This window comes from Rhea pennata, chromosome 2, assembly GCF_028389875.1.
Source record: "Rhea pennata isolate bPtePen1 chromosome 2, bPtePen1.pri, whole genome shotgun sequence".
Lineage (NCBI taxonomy): Eukaryota > Metazoa > Chordata > Aves > Rheiformes > Rheidae > Rhea > Rhea pennata.
Window position 1 is genome coordinate 18893537 of NC_084664.1, and position 20992 is coordinate 18914528.

The following is a 20992-nucleotide window of genomic DNA, read 5'->3' on the forward strand; positions in this document are numbered from 1 at the left end:
TTTCATTGTATACAGGCAGAGAGTAAGTAATGAGGCTGTGGAAAAAATAACGAAAAAAAAAATCAAAATGTTCATAAAGTTCTTCATAAAATGTTCAAAATATCTTGAAAAAAAAATCAAAGATTTTCTTTTCAGGCATCTCCAGTATTTATCATGTTTTCTGAATACCACTATCTGGTTAGTAAAATCAGGCACATAAAATGGAAAACTCCTTCTGCAATTAATTCAACTTCAGTATTTAATTATTCTTGCCAAATTTCCACGTGAATACAGTTTTCAACCTTTTTGCAGTAAAAGACATTGGTTAATAAAACACTAAAGGAAGTAATCTTGAATCAAAAAAAAAAAAAAAACCACTCACAATTCTCAAGGGCTGCTGGATTGGAAATGTTGCTCTTGTCAATCATATGTTCAGATACCACTGCAGAAAATTCAATGTTACCCACATTTAAAATGGCAGCCAGAACACTGTACACACTTCCAAGTTCCTGAAAGTATATTAAAAAGATGTAACACTTAATAGCCTGACAGATTTGTCACTTTGGTTTGTGTGACCAGCATGCTGTTCTGTCGAGTGTGTTGCTTCCTATACCTGGAACAATCACTTTTTCTCACTTGTCTGCCACATGCCCACTACTTTTAGGAATACTTTCTTCAGTACTTTTTCTCTCTTCCATACTCGGTACAAGCCTCTTTCAAGCATAACATCACCCAAAGAGGACACCCTACAGGACAGGACTGACACAGAATAGGGGAAGCACAGAACAGTGGTGAACATAATCCTATTACATGGAAGGAATTCAGAGGTTATTTATATCCACCCTTCACTGTGTCTGCAGGCACAACCTTGACAAAAACTGTAATCAGTTTACAGTTCAAACTGTAACTCAAACTCAACAAAAACTGTAACTGTAGACTCAAATCAACAAAAATTTCAGAAATCTCCATCTAAGCTCAGGATCATGGAAACAAAGGTGCTCCAAATGATAGCTCTGCTGCGGCTCCCACTGACATCAACAGGGAGATGGGAGAAGAATGAGACCTCACGTGGCTGCGATTTCGCAAAGCCATTAACCTTTAAAATGTCATTAAGGAACTGTGTGCCCACTAAAGCACTTTGGCATGTACTTTACTGAAGCATGTACCTGGCTTCTACAGAATTCAAATGATTTAGCAGGTTCCAAAAAAGGATTCTGTCTTCAAATAAGGCTAATACTAGTCTGCACAGTAAAGTGATATATACAATAAATGATTTTAAAAACTTTTACATGACAAATTAATACTCACAATTAATGAAATATTGCTTTCATTGCAGGTTTGACTTAGATTCGAACTATGAACTTTCAGCTGTGAATTTTCATATGAACTGTGAACATTTCTCAGTATATTTTATGATCTCTGAGTATTTTCTAAGGTATTTCTGTAAAGCAGGCTAGGTTTTAAGCTAGGAATCTGGGATACTATATATTCCAAAGAAAACATAATAGTGTATTTCATAAGCAGTAGTTCGGCAAGTTTTACAGCGGTTTCATTAGGAGCAGTTTTGTAAGTTTGACTAGTATAGACTGTTCATAATACTACAGCATTTTATCCCTAATATTTAATAATTTGCTGGTACAGTGTCAGGCATCATTTACTCAGATAAAATCCTTCATTGCTCTAAAAGACCTGATCCTGTTTTCAGCACATGCAGAAGTTAATCTAGCAGTTAATAAATTAATTATCCCAGTGACAGCAAGACAAACTAGATAAGCTCACTCTAAAAAATTATGCTCTAGATAATTGCCTCACAGTTTGTCTAGGTTTTAATCAATTATTTTCATTTTAAGCTTAGAACAAAGATGAAATGCAAAGAAATCGATAGCTTGACTTCTGCAATTATGTTGTACAATATGTATAGCTGCTGACATTTTTGTGCCCTTTTCCAGTGCATGTTAAATCTAGGTTGATCTGTCTCATACAGAATGGTTCCTGCTCACCCCAGGTAGTCATTTTCTATTAATTTTGCCATGTGGCCTGAAGTAAAACAGTGTGATTTTAATACAGAAAATATTGACAGTAGAGTTACCATTAAAGCATGTCAATCAGTTAAAAATAAAATTAAAAGAAAATATACTTAGATCTGAAATTTAATTGGAGTCAAGAAGGTTTTCTATCCAAGTTTTCTGTGAATAAAATACATGCATATATAGAAACTTGTCTGTACACTGGATGAATGCTAAAGCATAAGGCTGCATTACTAAACAATTCATTTAGAGAAAGAACTCATTCAGTATAGATACAGATTAGATAGATCAGACAATTATAGACTAGATAGCTATAGATAAAGATTCAGTATAGATACTGTATCTTTCTTTCACTGGAGGGAAATAGTTTATGCACAAATACACTTATATTTCTGGCAAATAGCCATCACTCCACCATGTGGACACCATGAGTTCACCTGGAAGTGCTGGGAAGCTTCATGCAGGCACAATCCAAGAACTCAACAGACTGCTGCTACCATTCGGAAATAAGTTAACCACTCCTCTGCTGATGGTAGCTTTCTCTGCTAGCTGCTCTGTAAGCAGAGAAGGTAATGCCTCCTTCACAGTTCTTGAGAGATTTACTCAGAAAACCCATACAGTCCCATAGAGTTGCCTTGTATCTTGTTTCACAGCTCAATGAAGAAAAAGACTTTTCTATTTCTTCACTCTTGCAATCAACCACTCAACCTCAGACAGGCTAATTCATCTGTAGCAAAGGTAAGACAGGGCTAACATGGATGGGGCTCACATGTGATCAGAATTCATTTGCTTAAGATACTCAACCTAGGTCTGAGATTGCGAGGAGTCTACAGGTAAACAGTTTGTCACAGATTAACCATATGGTGGCTAGCTGAGTTAGTCAAATGAAGATGCATGCTAGGAGCACATATCATGGCCAATGACACAATTCTGACTGGACCTCCAAAATTTAAGGACAGTCTCTTTCTCTTCTAGATGGGTACCAATTCTATGTTGTTGCTATCCAACAAAACTGAACAAAAGAAAAGGGAATACAAACAGACTTGATACCTTCAAAAATTAAATGTAGTAATATATAACAGTAAATTGAGTATGCAATACCCTAAAGGAAGAAAAATAACAAGGGAGACTATTTGAATGTTTTATATAAGTTTCTCCTGAGCAAGGTACCTATTAAAGTTCAAAAATAAAAGAAACAAAGAAAGAAAAAAAGAAATAGGCTTATCAACACTCACCTCCAGTGTAAAACCTATGACTTTGAAGCACTGTTCAATTAACTCAAACTGGGACTTATAAAAGGTATTGTTCATAAAATCTTGCACTATTCTGAAATGATCATTTTGCAGATATCTGAAAGAGTTGACAGGCACAAAGTTAGAATGTAAATGAGATTGAGAATTCAATACACTGCAATTCTTAGTAACCAATTCATGTAAAAATAAACTGCATTACCTGGGAGGTCTGTATTCTGGCAATTTATAATGTGCCAATTTTTTCTTTTCTGCAAGACCAGCATAAATATAATAAAAAATATGGAAATTTTTCTCTCCTCTGAAAAAATACAAACAACAAACTGTGTTAGTAATGTAACAATGTTACATTTACTGAAGACATAGATGCTATTATAAAATGTTTTTTTAACAGGCAAGACTTTCATCTCATGCAAACTGACAGAGGGCTCTGAAATGTGCTGCATTTCGAAAGTTCATGTGAACTGAACATCCTTGCTGTAGCATAGTGCATTTATTTTGAAGCTGCTCATGTGGCTGCTCTGTGCCACAGGAAGTTAAATGCCATCCTGCCTTTGATGAAGTTGGTAGGTGCTGGGTCAGATCTTGTATGCTGCCTCAACCACTCTGATTAATTGGGCAGTTCAACCTGAGATTTTTTAAAAAAGCTTCTGCTCATAAGAGAGCTGTGCACTCCTGATTCATTTAGTCCAATATGTTTGCTGAGTCCTTTAGCTCTGAACCAGGAAAGGACATGAGTGGGCACTCATGTAAGGGCCTTATGACTTGTAAAGCTTTGCCTAAAAGTTAGGTGCCCAAATTCAGGACAGAAGACTTACTTACTTGCACACCCAAGGTTCTTGTGCATCTTATGAAGAACATCTACATGTTTAGGTGAAAATTCACAACCACCACTAAACACTGAGATGTCCAAGTTGGTCACTACTAAAGGACAAAAATGGATTGTGCTCAAACTTCTGGGTTCTACATGTGCTAAACTGGTTCCGGTTTTGCACTGCTCCCTCAGTGCCCATGATTCCTCACTATCCTGATCATTTTTGGATTACCTTGGAAAGGTGGGAGATGCAGGCTCAAAATTGCTTAGCGTGAAGTGGGCCTGGAACTTGGCCAGTTTTCTGCAAAAAATTATTCCTACTGTCCAACTGAGTTTGGGAGTCATGTTCTCCCAAAAGAGCACAACAGACTCCCCTTGCAGCACAGGTACCAACATGCCAATTCCCTGCACTGGTATGGCTCTACAGACCAGCAACACGGTGAGCTCAGCGAGGAGGCGAATGCACTGCTGAATGCAAACGGCCTTCAGGCAGTCTTGGAAGTTTATGCTTCAGCCTCCTACAGTGCCCTCACACTAAAGAGCTCAGTGGCACTTTCCTGTGAATTCAGACATCTAAACACCTACCTAAACAACATCTGAGACATCTAAATAGTTTGCTGACTTCCTATCTCAGCATGCAGGTAAACATAAATACCAACCGACAGAAATAGAAACCCACAAAAAGTTATGAAAAAGTGTTATTTTCTTCTGAAAAAAACAGTTTCTGAGATTATGTTCAAAAGGGGGAAAAAGAACACCTCATAAAATTGTCTCTAGCTTTAAACTGCTTATTAAATCATTCTAAATGATACTTAGATGTTTTTATGTCACAATGGCAACAAGGTCTGCAGAATTGCAAGAGTAAAAATGCATACAAAATCAGCAGGGGGTAAAATTTAAATCAATGACAAAATTCCTTACCCTAAACTCTATTTTTCCTATTGTTATTATGACAGAAAGAGAGTTGTTAAAATATTTTTTATCTAAATATGGTTTATATTAGGATAGCAAATACATTTCAAGAATTTAAATTCATTGGAAATGTCATTTAATTTCTCTAGTATTTTGCATTATGATACATAAACACATGACAGAGATGGATGTATATAGGTTAATAATACTTTAAAAACTCTATTTTATTTGACCAAAACTCCAAAACTAAAAACAAACACTTTGCAAACAAAAGCTGTAATATTAGAGGAAAAATAAAGGAATTTAATCCAAGATATGTATTAATACTAAAAGCTTTCTTCAAACTTCCACAAAGATTTTAAAAATTAAATTATTAGAAAGATTTGATTTCTTTTCACATTCTGGTATTCTTTTTATATATCATACATGCATTTTATTTTATTTCATTACTTAATAATGAAATAAAAAACAATATTTGTTTAAAAATAGCGATAATAAATAATGAAAAAATATGGAAGTATTTTTCAGTTAGCTTACAGACTTATAAGCTATTCCTATGTCATTAATTAGAAAAAATTCCAGTACCTTATTCATCCTTCTGTTTGTCCCAAGATAATTTCCTGAATTATTGACCTACTCTGTAAACTGCAAATTAGGTCAAATATTTTTATACTTACACTGCCTGGTGGACAACTCTGGATTTTTCAAGGAGGTACTCTGAAATCTGAGCTCCTACTACAGTGCCACCACAAGTGAATTTCATTTCCAAATATTTTCCAAATCTGCTGGAATTATCATTAATGATAGTGCCTGCGTTTCCAAATGCTTCTACCAGGTTATTCACTTGGAGGATCTTCTCCTGTAGAGTCCTGTTATTAGCCTAGTAATGAAAAAAGCTTTGCTGAAAGTTACCAGTAATCATCCCAACATCTCCATTCTTAAATGTTTCTTTCCACTTATAGTATCATGAAGTGTGACTTATATTACGTATTTTTAAAATTCACATTTAGACCTAAGAATAAACAGTAGACTTTGAATAGAGAAAGAAAGATTGAAGGGAATTCTACATGTCTAGTTTGATGTACATGACCTCCTTGGGGTTACTTCAATACCTCAAGCTGGAGATAAGCTTCAACACAGAAAAGATCGACACTGGCAGCTTTGTTACAGTGAATGCGCACCTCAAAGTACAGCTTCAAGGTTGTTAGCAAAGTTAGGCACATCTCACACCTTAACTCATTAGTATACTTGACTACAGTACTGAAGGTGCTGTGGCACAGGCTAACAACTCTAAACTATGCTTATGTGAGTATTAGATCATGTTCTCCTCATTTTCAGTGAAATTGCAAGTGCATGAACTAGTTCAGAGCTAGCTCACACATACCCATCTGAGCACGTCTCAGTAAGTAAGTAAGGAATGTAAATGATTTCACAGGGGAAACAGTTTCACCTAGTATAGACAAACACAGTCTTTGAGTTTTCATCAATCACACTGACCAATTAATTTTTCTCTTTAGATGCTCAGGTCCCTACCTTCCCACAGATCTCAGAGAGACATGCTCCTGCAGGCTCAAGAAGGCATCAAAACACAATGTAATCAGTTGTTGAAAGTCTTCTTTCTTCCACTGAATGTGCCACTATTTATATACACCTAGCATTTGATACACCAAACTTTCACAAGCTGACCCACATGTGGATATCCACTACACTTGTGAATAAAAAGGCACATCATTAGACCAGTCATTCTAGTGTGAATGATGTGGAAAGGCATATATATATACCATGAAACCTGTCACAACATACCAGTCTGCAGAATTAATGGCTGGCTGAAAGTGGTAACACACAGAATTATATAAGCATAGTGGTGGTAACAGAGCTAATTAGTTCATGTGCTTCATCACCCTGAGACGGCCAGCCTGCTTTTAAGATACTGCTGCACGGTACCACGTGGATAGGCCATCTTGCTTGCAGCTGACTTGGGAAACGTAAAAATGGCATTTGATTCAGGCAATTATGTTGGTCACTTCCCAGAATGACCATATCCCACTGACAGCAATTTAGTTGTGGAGGGAGGTGAAAAGCTAGAAGATAATTTTATTTAGTACAGTTTGGGTGACCTGAAGACAATCAGAGAATGAAGAAGTCACAGGCCTCACTGCAATGGGTACTTCCTTACAGAAATATTTCCAAGTGACCCTAGTTCAGGAGGAAGGAAGGAATGAGTAGGTGGATCATCATGTTCCAGTCTGTCCTTACAGAAGTTCTTCAGAAAATATATTATAGTCTTGGCCCATTACCAATGCGCTGTTTCTACATTCCGTCAATTAGGCCTCAGATATCAAAGCCTCACAGGCACATCCCCTTTGGAACATACCTTGCCCAGGACAGTGAGCTGCTGAACCAGAAGATGGGCACTTTGCGTCTTGCCAGCTCCACTTTCTCCAGAAATAACGATACACTGTAGAGGACAAGAGCATGAGTCTGAGCTCATCGCATCACTGCATATCTCTCAGCCTAGCAAAAGGTGTATGACACTTGATCTTTACCTGATCTGAGTTGTATGTCACCATGGACTGATATCCTATATCAGCAACAGCAAAAATATGAGGAGGGTTGGCAGTGCGCTTGGCTCCAATGTAGAGTTTGGAATGCTAAATGTAAGAAAAATGAAATATTACCTGCATCCTCATCACATCTCCTTTTGCACTATTTCATCAGATGCTCTATTTTGCAGTTAGTGCACAGCATGCCTAGCTTGCCAGCAGTGATGCTTTCCACTTGAGTGTGCCGTTACTGAACTAACTACGCCACGGATGTGTATGCATTTAGTACTAGAAGAACTACTAAAGAACGGTAAGCACAATTTTGTATCATGTCAACCCTGCCAATGCTATGAAACTCAAAAAAGTTATCAAAGATAAAGCACCTGCTTATGCTTTCATTCTATTTGCCCTTCATATCCTCACAGTATTTTTGAACGATATTGATGGCAAAACTTAGAGAAGATCTTTTCTGCAGCCACAGTAACTGCTAATAAATAATGGCAAATTTAATATAACCCAAGCTTTCACATCTGCCACCTTTTGTAGACCGGGGGGCAACTTCACAGAAATTTAAGTTTTACAGTGTTGCTTTTGTGAACTATCTAATCAGATCAATAGCTATGGTTTCCCTAGCTCTCAGGATGAAGTCCCTCTAGCTCCCACTTTGGTCATTAGTCTCAGTGCAGAAGCTCTCCATGGGAAGTGGAGGAGGAATGCTTCCTCTCTCCCCCAGGTCATGCAGCCATGTAGAGCCATGTTATTGAGACTGCACAAGAATGGTCTGTGTGGCCTGGCATCTTCCTATTGGGGAAGGACATACTATTTTATCCAGTGTGACCACATCTCAGCTAGCAACCTTTACAAAGAGATTCTTCAGAGAAAGCCTCTCTGCTGTACACAGAAGATACACAAGTGACCCTATTCTGAGTGGAAGAATGGCATCCATTTTGCTATTTTAAGACTCCCACCAGCCATAAGACAGGATAATCTGCACAAGTCTCTTGTCATTTCAGAATAAGACATCACGGAGGACAAAATAAATACTCTTCTTCCTTAAAAGTCTCTCTTCAGTATATAACTCTTTTTTTTTTGTAAACACTGATGTAAATCAGTGACAACTCTATTTCAGTCACCTGTAAAACTAGGGTAAACACAATAACCAAGTCCTCTTTCAGATGCACTGTATGTCAGCATAAAACTCGTTAGTAGACAATATGACCAACATTTTGGGGGGTGTATGATGGACTTTGCTGGTATTTTTTACATAAGTAGGGGCATTTATGAGTATTTAACACTTTATGTGAGTAAGATACACCTGTATAAACGTATCGATATCACAGAATCACAGAATGGTTGAGGACGGAAGGGACCTCTGGAGATCATCTAGTCTAACCCCCCCACTCGAGCAAGGTCACTTAGAGCACACTGCCCACGATTCTGTCCAGATTGCTTTTGAACATCTCCAAAGAAGGAGATGCCACAACCTCTCTGGGCAACCTGTTCCAGTGCTCTGTCACCCTCACACTAAAGAAGTTTTTGCTTGTGCTCAGATGGAACTGCCTGTGTTTCAGTTTGTGCCCATTGCCTCTCATCCTATCCCTGAGCACCACTGAAATGAGTCTGGCCCCATCCTCTTGACACCCTCCCTTAAGGTATTTATAGACACTGATAAAATCCCCCCTCAGTCTTCTCTTGTCCAGGCTAAAGAGGCCCAGCTCTTGCAGCCTTTTCACATAGGGCAGATGCTTCAGTCATCTGATCACCTTCATAGCCCTATGCTGGACTCTCTCCAGTAGCTTCATGTCTCTCTTGTGCCAGCAAGCCCAGAACTGGACACAGTACTCCAGATGTGGCCTCACCAGGGCTGAGTAGAGGGGGAGGATCATCTCCCTCGTCCTGCTGGCAACACTCTTCCTAATGCATTCCAGGATGCCATTGGCCTTCTTGGTTACAAGGGCACATTGCTGGCTCACAGTTAACTTGTCACCCACCAGCACTCTCAGGTCCTTCTCTGCAGAGCTGCTCTCCAGCACGTCAGCCTCAGCCTGTACTGCTGAATGGGGTTATTCATTTCCAGGTACAGGACTCGGCACTTGCCCTTGTTGAACCTCATGAGGTTCCTCTCTGCCCAAGGTTCCTCTCCTCCAAGGAGGTTCCTCTCCAGCCTGTCCAGATCTCTCTGAATGGCACAGCTCTCTGGTGTATCAGCCACTCCTCCCACTTTTGTGTCATCAGCAAACTTGCTGAGGATGTACTCTGTCCCTTCATCCAGGTCTAAGATGAATAAGTTGAACAAGACTGGCCCCACTACTGATCCCTGGGGAACACCCTTAGCTACAGGCCTCAAACTAGACTCTGTGCCACTGAACACAACCCTCTGAGCTCTGCCATTCAGCCAGTTGTCAATCTACCTCACTGTCTACTCATCTACCCTGCACTTCCTGAGCTTACCTATGAGGATATTATGGGAGACAGTGTCAAAAGCCTCACTGAAGTCGAGATAAGCAATATCCACTGCTCCCTGCTCATCTACCTAGCCAGCCATTCAGATTGGTTAAGCATGATTTCCCCTTGGTGAATCCATGCTGACTATACCTGATCACCTTATTTTCCTCCACATGCTTAGAGATAACATCCAGGATGAGCTGTTCCATTGCCTTTCCAGTTATGGAGGTGAGGACTGGCCTGTAATTTCCTGGGTCTTTCTTCCTGCCCTTTTTGAAGACTGGAGTGACATTAGCTTTCTTCCAGTCCTCAGGCACCTCTCCTGTTCTCCAGGACCTTTCAAAGATGATGGAGAGCGGCCTAGCAATAACATCTGTCAGCTCCCTCAGCACTCATAGATGCATTCCATTGGGGCCCACATATTTGTGGATGTCAGGTTTGCATAAATGATCTCTAACTTGATCTTCTTTGACCAAGGGAAAGTCTTCCTTTCTCCAGACTTCCTATTTTCTCTCCAGGGTCTGGGATTGCTGAGGGCTGGTCTTAGCAGTAAAGAATGAAGCAAAGAAGGCATTCAGTAACTCTGCCTTCTCTGTATCCTTCGTCAGCAGGGCATCCACCCTATCCAGCAGCGGGCTCACATTTTCCCTGTCTTCCATGTGCACATGCTACTTCTGAACTAGTTGCTCTTGGCTTGCTTTACACTTAGTGTGTTTCTAGTCAACATAGCTCATGAAGTTTAGGTGCAGTTTATTTTGTCCTACATCAAAGATGAAACTTGGTAGATCAACGACCTCAGAGTTCTTTTTTTCCAATCTATTAATTATAATGATGACTAGCTCAGATGTAGCTATCTAAACTTGAGACATGATGTAGACATGTTCTACACTATAGATATAAAGGCATCTGGGGTTTCTCATTTCTAGGCTGAAATTCAGCACATCACGATGTATGACAGCGTGTTACAGAAGGGGCAATCGTATCAGTAATTCTGTTATTCAGAATAAATGCAAATAAATCCTCAAGAACAATATTACTTTATATTTAACATGCATGTTCATATTTTACTGGAAATTAGTATGAGTGGAAGAAGAGAACCAAACCTAGACTTTCACACCTGTGAAGAATAGATGTCTATGTTCCGAAATGGATTGACAGCAATGAGGATGTCCCCTACGTATGTGTAGATCTGATCCTTGGCATAACCCTTCTGCAACTGTTCTGTTACTGTATTCTGATGGAGAAAGAATAGGAATATTATTTCTCAGGAAAGAAGAATATTAGGAAAATGTATAAAACAGAAGACTGAGAGGGAGAGAGAGGGAAGATATTAATGGTCAGGAATACATACCATCTGGATCACGAGTGAGTGCTACTGTCAGACTGGCATTCATAATTTCCTGTGTCCAGACTGATGCTGAACAATACATATTTAGAAATGTCCAAGTGGCTACAGAAACGTTAACTAATAAGTAGTGTTTAATTCAACCAATCAAAGGTTTTCATGAGATAGCCCTGTCTTAAATTCTAACTCTATAGCTTCATTTAACTCATCAGGCAAGTGTTATATACTTAAATTCCTATCTGCCATTGCAGCTTCTCTAAGGTTACTGTCGGTTATTTCAAATCACAGATGTTCTACTGTTTGGAGTCTATCACTGTAAGTAGATAAATACATTCCTACATTGAAAATATTAACATTTAGTCTCTGTTGTGACTGCTCTTTGATGCTGCAAATCAAATCTCCCTAAACAATAAAGAAGAGGGGCCCATTACTGGCATGCCCAATTTCTTGATATACTTTTCCTCAACCACTTCTATATATAGAGCTGGGGTGAAATTGCCTGTTAAGCTTTCCAGTCAAAAACAGGCAATAGCTCTGGCTGATGAAATTCAGAGCAGCCTTTAGACTATTCTGAGTTACATATGAAAATGCTTAGGCCTTATTTCCATTGGAGCAGAACCACAAGCAGCAGAGGAATACAATAAGAATGGTTTTCTCTCCACCTCCATCTGCTCACAGTGATGTGCACTACATTTTGCTTAATGCAGTTGGGACCTGAATCATCAGAAGCTGAAAAAGTTGCATTACCTTCATAGGAAAATGTAACAATGAAGTTTTAAGCTTTCTACTGACTTGATAAAATTGATAAATTTTGGTTTTGAAACATACCTTGCTTTAGGTCATGACAAGATTCACATTAACAAATTTTTGTTAGGGGAAGGTCTGCCATTTTAAAATGTTTTTTTGCACCTATAGCCAAAACCCTGGAAGGCCTCCTGCTTTGCTCTTCTGGTGAGGCTACTTAAACTGGAAGATTTTGAATGAGGGAGACACTTTTGAGAAGCTGCCACTTATACGTGACCAGGGTTATAAACCCTGGAGGTTTGGATTTACAAGGATACATGAGGAATGGATTTCCAAAAACATCACATAGTCAAATGATGCCTTGAGGTGGCAGGCTTCCTGAGGACTTTCCTGAGAATACTCCACCTCTAAGGAGATGGGATATACTTCAGACTTGTCTTGTTTTCTAGCTTATCTTTATCTCAGCATGTTTACATGCTTCATGGCAGAAGATAAAAGCCAGCACAGCTAGTATATGGCTATTCCTAATATAAAAAAATGCTTAAATCTGATCCTTGTGTAGATGAAAAGTCTAGATTAATTCAGCTACTCTTAATGAAAAATTAAACTACTTGGAAGACAGAAAGTGCTTTGAGGGCTGTTAATATTATGCAATTTTCTAGGTCAAGAGCCACATTTAGTGTTCTGGACTGGCAAAGATGCAATATATCAGAAAATTTTTACAGATAGAAAATGAGAATTATAGCCTGTACCAGCCCATGGACAGCTCAGTAAAGGAAGGATGACAGATGCTTGCAACCACTGATGGCCTGTAAGACCTGCAGATGAATTGCTATATCCTAATTCTTCTTTCTGCTTTTGAAGCATAAATCTATAACCACAGCAGACTTCCCTCCTCCTCCATGCATTTCTCCTGCACACAGTGGACTCCTTTTCAGACCTGGACAAACCAGTCAGATTTGTATCCAAATTTTTGTTATCAACAGAAGGCATTGTTAGGGCACAAGCCTCAACTGACACAAATTGATCTCAATGGATTTCCGCACCAAAGTCAGAGAGAACTCAAACACTAAGGTTATGGGAAGCTAATTCAGGACAATTCTAGATGTCCAAGCAAAATGTGAGAAGGTGCTTGTTCTTGAAGCTGGACCAATATCAAGTTAACAGATCATCGCCAACTAGATATTTAGCTGCAATAAAATCTTGTGGTATAGATTCAGTTAGACAAATGATGCTGTAACACTGCACAGTCTGAAGCTTTAACTGTGGAGGATGTTTTAGTATTGAGTTGAAATCATTCTAGACACAGCAAATCTCATGTACAAAGTTTGCTATAAACTAGTAAAATGCCATTGTACACCTACATAATAAAAATGCAGCAACATAGCAGAACTTCAAAATCAACAGCCCACCAATGTATTTTAATACCTGATCCCCCCAGTCTTCAGGAAAACTTGAAAAATTCAAGTTTCTTACCTCATCCAGTACTTCCAAGGTTGCTAAATCATCTACCTCTTCTTGGTTTGAAACTAGTGACTTACTGTAGTTCCCTTTCTTTGTATGAATACGTTCAAATCTATAAAAGAAAGACACACAACTTCTTGATATAAGAAAACCCAGAGTAGATCTTACATCTGTAAAAATCTTTAAAGCAATTCAGTCAAAACATTCCAGCTTTCTGTTGTTTCAAATTCAAACACATGAATGTTTGAATAACAGGACAAGATAAAATATTTTAATGTGGTATATCTGGATTGACCATTGAAAATGCAGTCTGATCCCACATCTGATACCATAAAGAAATTTTTCATTGCATAGACTCCTGCATGATCACATACCTGCAACAGCTGCAGGACAGGAGGTATGTGATATAGGGGAAAAAAGACAATAGTTACAAAGCATAGAACAGTGAAACTCTGGTAGTGGCCGAGAAAAACAAAAATGACTACAGTCAACATTCGGGATAGGCCAAAACTTGGAGTGGACCAGTATGGCAAGAATGATGTTGACAAAGTATTCAGGATGGAAAGTAGATCAGTAAGGACAATACTCTAAAGCTTGTCTGAGATGGTCACACTGCAGTTAAGTGCTACAGAACCACTACAGTATGTAAAATACAGACTGAGTATGAAGAATTTACTTGAATTCTACAAGAAAATGTACAAAGCAAGAAAACATTTCAAAACTTCTAAATCTTTTCTTATGATGAAACATCTATAAAGTTTGACTTAAAGTGAACTTTTCTTGTTTTCTTTTAATCCAACAAAAGAATCTTATGTAGTCTTATCAAAATTGGCAGGAAAATTCCCTTAAAATTGGATTATTCCCTATGCATATGAAAAGGCATTGCTAAGAAAGTGAAAAGAATAGTAAAGTCAAGATTTATAATTCATGTTACTTATACTCGCTTTAAGAGATGAAGGAAAATTGGAAGACTAACATCAGCCTTCACAGACTAAACCAAGCTGTGATATGTAGTAAAACATAAGCACAGAAACATTACCATGTAAATCAGACCTCCCGACATGACTTTGCCCCACTGGATACTGTATATAGGAAGGCAGCTCTCAAACACAAATGGAGTGTGTAATTTGGTAAACTGAAACAGTAGTGAGACTGTGGTGTGTGAGAAACAATCACTTTTTACTTTGACTCCAGGCAGGAAAAAGTCTTTATTTAATTTTGACATTTGTATATGAGGCAAGAGTTAAAGCAGACAGGTGTTTTCTATCCAGGCAAGACCTTTAACATACAGTGAACACAGGACAGGAGAAAAAGGGCAGTCGCACCAAGATGCAAAGCTGGAATGAATAATCATCACACTGACAGGCAAGGTAACAGCTTCCTGAACCCTCATGGTAAGATTTACTACAGGTGTTAATGAGTTGTACCTCATTCACTAACACCACCCATTTCACAAGTGCTGGTTCAGTTCACTAATGCAGGATGCAGGTGCAGAAAGGTAAGCAGGCACCCACTTAGCAACCGTAAGTGGTTCCCAGGACTGCACTCGGGCTGGAAATGATGCCCTCCCAAATTATGAGTACGATCAAGATCAGAATGATGGAAGTGCAGGCACAGGTGCACTTAATATAGCACTTCTTGCAACCTCTCCAGGCTATAATGATCATTTCTTGAAGGTGAGAGAACGACTCGTCTTCAGTCTGGTGCCAGTAATAGAGCAGTTTCTTCCTCCTTTAGGCTGCTGCCAGGTACCATTAGAGTCTTTCCATTGTCCATAGTGTGAAGCCTCCAGGTGCCTCTGGAGGGCCAAACCCACCACAGCTGACTAATTCTGCAACCTTAACTTCAAATCATGAACAGGTAAGACTTCACTGCAAGAACCAACACTGCTCCATGCTCTTGTGCCAACAGCCCAGCCCAGCACTCAGTGCGGCAGCTAAGGATGTTCAATGAAAACTGTTGTGCCAGAGGGTCTGCGTTCCCCCAGTGGAAGGGATCAAGTCTTGCCAGTTTTACCCCCAGATGTTTTGCAGACCGCTCTCAAACAGTCGATCAATCATTGTGACCCTGGAGCTGCACGGGAAAGCAATTAGTTTTTAAGTATTGTCTTTCCTTCAGTATTTAGTACAAGACAAAAAGCTGGTTGTAGGTTCAGTGGTAAGGATGATGGTGAGGCTGTGACAGAAATAAAAAGTAGTTGGAAGACTATGTAGTACAGCACTAGAGCTTTGTCACTGTCTTGTAACACAGAGCATGAACACATGGGCTTATTTCCATAAGAACAATGCTAACAGACAAGGAAATAATTAGGAAGTAAGGTCTGTACATCTGTGTGAATAGAGGCTGCCTTTGCTCCAACAAATCCATAACTGAGTTGTGAATCGGTATGTGTTTAAATATGCTCAAGCAGAAAACATGCAGGAATACAGAGAAGTAGCATCCAGAGAGATAGGTCTGATGTAAAGCAATTAAACTTCTCCTATGTCCGAACTTTTTTTTTTTTTTTTTTTTTTTTGACCTGGTAGAACTGTATCCTTGCAATAACACTGTGAGACAATGTTGGTTTTATGTACCCTCAGATTGTATTAAATAGCATTTGGTAATATTAAGATTTAAATTAACTCTTCAGCCTTGTGTGGTCTGCTGCTTCTTGATTTGCATTTAGAGCTAAAGGATGTTTTACTGCATGCAAAACAGAGTTGCAGACAAAATCCTGATCCCTACACAGAAATCTCTCCCCTTTACAACCCATATTTCTATTTATACCTCCATCCTTTTTAATAGGTTCTCTTCAAAATTTAGATTTGGACAGTTGAAACAACTTCTTTTTTGTTCCTGCATGAAGGTCATTTTGTGTCAGAGAATGCATCAATATCAGTGTGACTTTGAGAAAGACCTACTGACATGGACAGGAGGAAAAGACAGGGGAAGTGTGGTACTGTTTTAAGCTCTGCTGTTCTATTTGCCTAAGGAAGTCCTAAAACAAGACATCTGTCAAGTCACATTTTCTGTTTCTGGTGAAACTGTCACACAGCAAATATATATATTTTTTAAATCTTCTGCATCAGTGAGAGAGTGATATTTCCCAAGATTTGTTTCAACTACCATTTTTCATTTAATGTAGAAGGTTAACAACTGCTTTGCAGAAAGGGAGGGGAAAACACCAGTCACGGAGACTTTTTCTTTTTGAACATTTTCTCCCACCCCCCCCCCCAAGAAAATGATCTCTATGCCAGAGAAGTTTAATTACATAAAATTGATTCTCATGTAATCCTGTTCAGCTGACATTATGAGAACAATAGTACTTGTTAAACCAGATTATATTCTATGTTTCCAGAGAACAGCAGAGTCAGATTTGCAGAACACACAATATTTTTCTGCTTTTCTGTCAAAGGGCACAGACCCCCTCAAGGGCAGTTATACTGCTTCACTTGCTAAAATTCCAACCACTAAAATAACCCCACACATCGGTGCTATTGACATCAATGCTGAAATTTCATTATCATCATGCACATGGACATTGTGAACTGAAATAACTATGTTCCTTTGTTTTGTTCAGAAATTATTTGTTGGAGGAATTAAATCCTACAGCCACGTTCAACAAGCAATTCAAGCAGCTAATGGCCAGATATATCAATGCAGTATGGGCTAAAAAAATGAGTCAAAGCAGCATTTTCTTTGCATCCCCCTGCACACCACTCCCCCTCATCCTTATCTTTCAAGATTCAATTAAATCAAAATGAGGCAACCGCAGCTTTTTCTTCTTCAAATTGTCAGAATGTATTTGAAAGATTTCTGATAGTTCCAAAAATACCATGAAAAAGGAAGTGTGACTCACGATGCCCTGTTGAACTCTCTGCCAAAACTGGTTTGAGAATCATCTACAGACTAAGAAGTGACAAGAAAAGGGCTGGCCTTAGTCTAGTGGTAAAGATGACATTAAAAAAATCAAGTTTTTTTTGTAACTTGAAGGTGGGAACAGACACAGCCCTCCCAGCAGTTACAAATATCATTGTAAGTGATGAACAGAAAAGAAGTAACGTAGTGAAACCTGTACAGGATCGGCTATTGCTGTTGACTCATTTTTTATGAAGGCTGTACACAGCAATCTTAATTCACCTTTAAAAACTAAATTCCACCTGAAATAGAGGATGAATGTTGAAACATGCTGAAATAAAACCCTAGTAATGTATTTATGTAAAATCTGTGCCTGAACTTGATGAAATGTATTGAAAGACTCCAGCTATGTCTGCACAATGTTTTCCAGACAGAGCTGTGCTCACTCTGTGTTTAAGAGATTTCACAGCATGAGCTCCAGTTTGATGGAGCTGTGCTCAAGCTTAATGTAAGCAATCTTGTTGAGAGCACAGTGCTGCCAAATAGAGCCACAGAGCTTTCAGTTTGGGGGTGGCCAGTTGGGTCATGTGTTGCTCAGTACAGTCTGTTTGCCAGTCTGTGCTGGTGTACCACGTTCTGCAAAAATGCAAACTACTGGTGCCTTATAATACACTCAAGAAATGGCTGTATTCCTGACAAATCTCAGGGAAAAATATGTGTTTTTAACTGAGCAAACAGAATATCTCTAAAAGGACTCTTTGGGATTGGTTCTTTACTGCCCTCATGAGTCATGACCAACTCCAAGTTCAGCATCATACTGAGAAGAGTGTGGGGAAGCTCCTAAAGTAAGTGATGCCCCAAGGCATCCTGCCTGTAGGCTAAATCAGTTGCTCAGTGAGTTGACTGATGCTACTGTAAAACAGCAGTGGAAGATTTCCTCCCAGAAGGTCTTGGAAAGAAACTGGAACCATATTCCTACCCTGCTAAAGAGGTGTGTATATGCTAGGAGCATGTGATTTTGGAGACCTACTTACTCTGAGGTCTGTGTTGCCAAATATTCCACATTTGCTTCTAAATCCCAAGAGCTGTTGGCAGCATAGCCATCCTACATAGGAGTGTCCTCAAAGCAGGAATTCCTTCTCCTTGTTGGTATAATAAAGCTCACATTGAGTTACAAGATAGAGGAAGAAGTGGCTTGAAGTGTGTAAGGACTAGCCTGGAACTCCAACATCTCAAATTTAATTCCTTGCTTTGCTACAAATTTCATATGCTGACCCTGACCAAGTCAGCACGGTGACTCTGTGAGCTTATTTACTCTGCTGCTCTTACTGCCTTTGTCAAGCTAATGTGGTGATCTCCTACTCTACACTCCAGCCTGCTCTGCACAGCTTAGCTGGAGGGACTGCTATCAGCTGATTTCAACTGCAGGATGAGTCAGAGAGAGAGAGACAGAGAAACAGAGAGAGGGAGAGAACATCCAGAAAACAAGCCATACAAGTCTGGCCTGTAAATCAAGAAAAGCCATGGAAGGCAACTGTAATTTTCTCCCTGCTTTTAATACTGGTGAATAAATTGACAACCACTATGAAGCATGTTGTACATGAGTTACTATGAATGTACCTCCCTGATGTTTCCAAATAGTTAAATTGAGTAGCTGTTCAACACCTTACCACTAGACTTCAGTGCTATGCCTACATGGTCAGTGCAGGACAAACTCTTAGTAGGGTAATTCAACTCACCCAAAAGTTCTTGCTCTGAATCACTTTGAAGCAGAATGGGTCTCTTTCCTATATTTATTTAGAGGGCTTATAAAGGTCAGACTCTTAAACTGGGGACCAGAGTCACTTGCTGAAATCTAGGTGCATCAAATATCCTTCATGTATGCAGTTCATTCTGGAATGAGTCATAATTCCCAGGAAATACAATTGGTACTAATCATTGAGTATTTCTGCAGATATTATTGTAAGAGCAGTTAAGATTAGGACAGCTAAACAACTCAAGATAGAAGTGTTACAAGCCTGACTGTCAGGTGTAAATACGACAGTTCTGAAGGCCATTTCAAAGACAATTATTTCTGTTGGAAAGTAAAACTCTTTAACAATGCTATCTTTTTCTCACTTGGCCTAGCAAGAAGTGTACTTTTAGAACAATCTTTGGGTATGCACTGCATCACTCATGGCTAAAAATTATTTTGATTATTAATTACAAATTTTATTAGCTGTAGTGAAACTTATAAGAGTCACATTATGTGATTCAGGGATTAGCTGAAAAGGAGGGGGAAAATAAGCTGTGTCAAAAGGTGAACTTCTATCTTAAATAAGGTTATTGCTTCTTCATGACAGAATTTTTCTTATATTTTTATTAAAGATCCCAGAATAAATGCCACCATCATGTTTTTTTGTGTCATAAGTACAGGAAGGAATTAGAATATTGTACATAAAGAGCTAGGTTGTCCTGAGGACTGGAGTAACAGATATGGGATGAAATTTATTTGCACAAAACCTTAAGATCATCCTACCACGATGTAATAGAAATTATTTTTTCTAAGAGTTGGTAGTTCATCAATTTGAAAAGACTAAGGAAAACAAGTATCAAGATGATTATGAGTCATGAACCACTCTGAAAAGAGCCTTGCCATTTGGAGATGCTGTACACTGAAATAGGTTTTTCTTGCCATACTCATGATAAAGGCAATTTCTACTGAAGCAGGGCCCTAGTGGTAGAAATAACTCTACTCACAATTAATTAACAGTTCAGTGAGAAGTCAGACACTAAACAGCAAAGCCGCAAGTTAAACACATTTAGCATGCATCACAGAAGCATAGAATAGTTGAGGTTGGAAGGAACCTCTGGAGATCATCTGGTCCAAACTCTCTGCAGGTTGCCCAGGACTATACCCAGTTGGGTTTTGAATATCTCCAAGAATGGAGACTTCACAACTTCTGTGAACAACCTTCGTCAGTATTTGATCACAGATAAAGTACAAAAGTGCTTTGTCTGTTTAAACAGAATTTCTGGTATTTCAATTTGTGCCCATTTCCACTTGCATTTCGCTAGGCACCATTGAGAAGAGTTTGGCCACATTTCTTTATGCTCTCCCATCAGGTACTTATACAGATAGATAAGATGCCCTAGAGCGCTCTCTTCTCCAAGCTAAACAGTCCCAGCGCTCTCAACCTCTCCCCACTTGATAGATGCTTCAGTCCCTTAACTATCTTTGTGGCCCCTGGCTGAACTCACACTACTGTGTCCGTGTCTGTACTGTGGTGCTCCGAAGTGGACACAGCATGCCAGATGTGTCTGTCTCACTAGCATTAAGAGGGGAAGGAGCACCTCCCTCCACCTGCTGGCAAAACTTTGCCTATTGTAGTGCAGGAGGTTGTTGGCCTTCTTTGCAACAAGGACGCACTGCTGACTCGTATTCAATTTGTTGTCCACCAGCATCCCAGGGCCTTTTCTGCAAAGCTGCTTTCCAGCCAAGCAGCCTGCAGCCTGTACTGCAGCAGGGGGTTATGTCTCCCCACATGCAGAACTTGGTGCTTCCCTTTGTTGAACTTCACAAGATTCCTCGTGGCCCATTTCTCCAGCCTGTTGAGGCCCCTCTGACTGGCAGCACAAACAGCTGGTGTATC

General features: G+C 39.3%; 1 protein-coding gene across 1 annotated transcript in view; it reads right to left on the reverse strand.

Moving 5' to 3' along the window:
- MYO3A (myosin IIIA) overlaps window positions 1-20992 on the reverse strand; it is a 116470-nt gene that overhangs the window by 48665 nt on the left and 46813 nt on the right. The window contains exons 9-16 of the mRNA XM_062567690.1: window positions 13536-13635; window positions 11088-11204; window positions 7529-7633; window positions 7357-7440; window positions 5660-5862; window positions 3459-3557; window positions 3242-3356; window positions 362-488 (exon numbers count right to left, since the gene is read on the reverse strand). Coding sequence (XP_062423674.1) covers window positions 362-488; window positions 3242-3356; window positions 3459-3557; window positions 5660-5862; window positions 7357-7440; window positions 7529-7633; window positions 11088-11204; window positions 13536-13635 — 950 coding nt within the window. The remainder of the gene's footprint in view (window positions 1-361; window positions 489-3241; window positions 3357-3458; window positions 3558-5659; window positions 5863-7356; window positions 7441-7528; window positions 7634-11087; window positions 11205-13535; window positions 13636-20992) is intronic.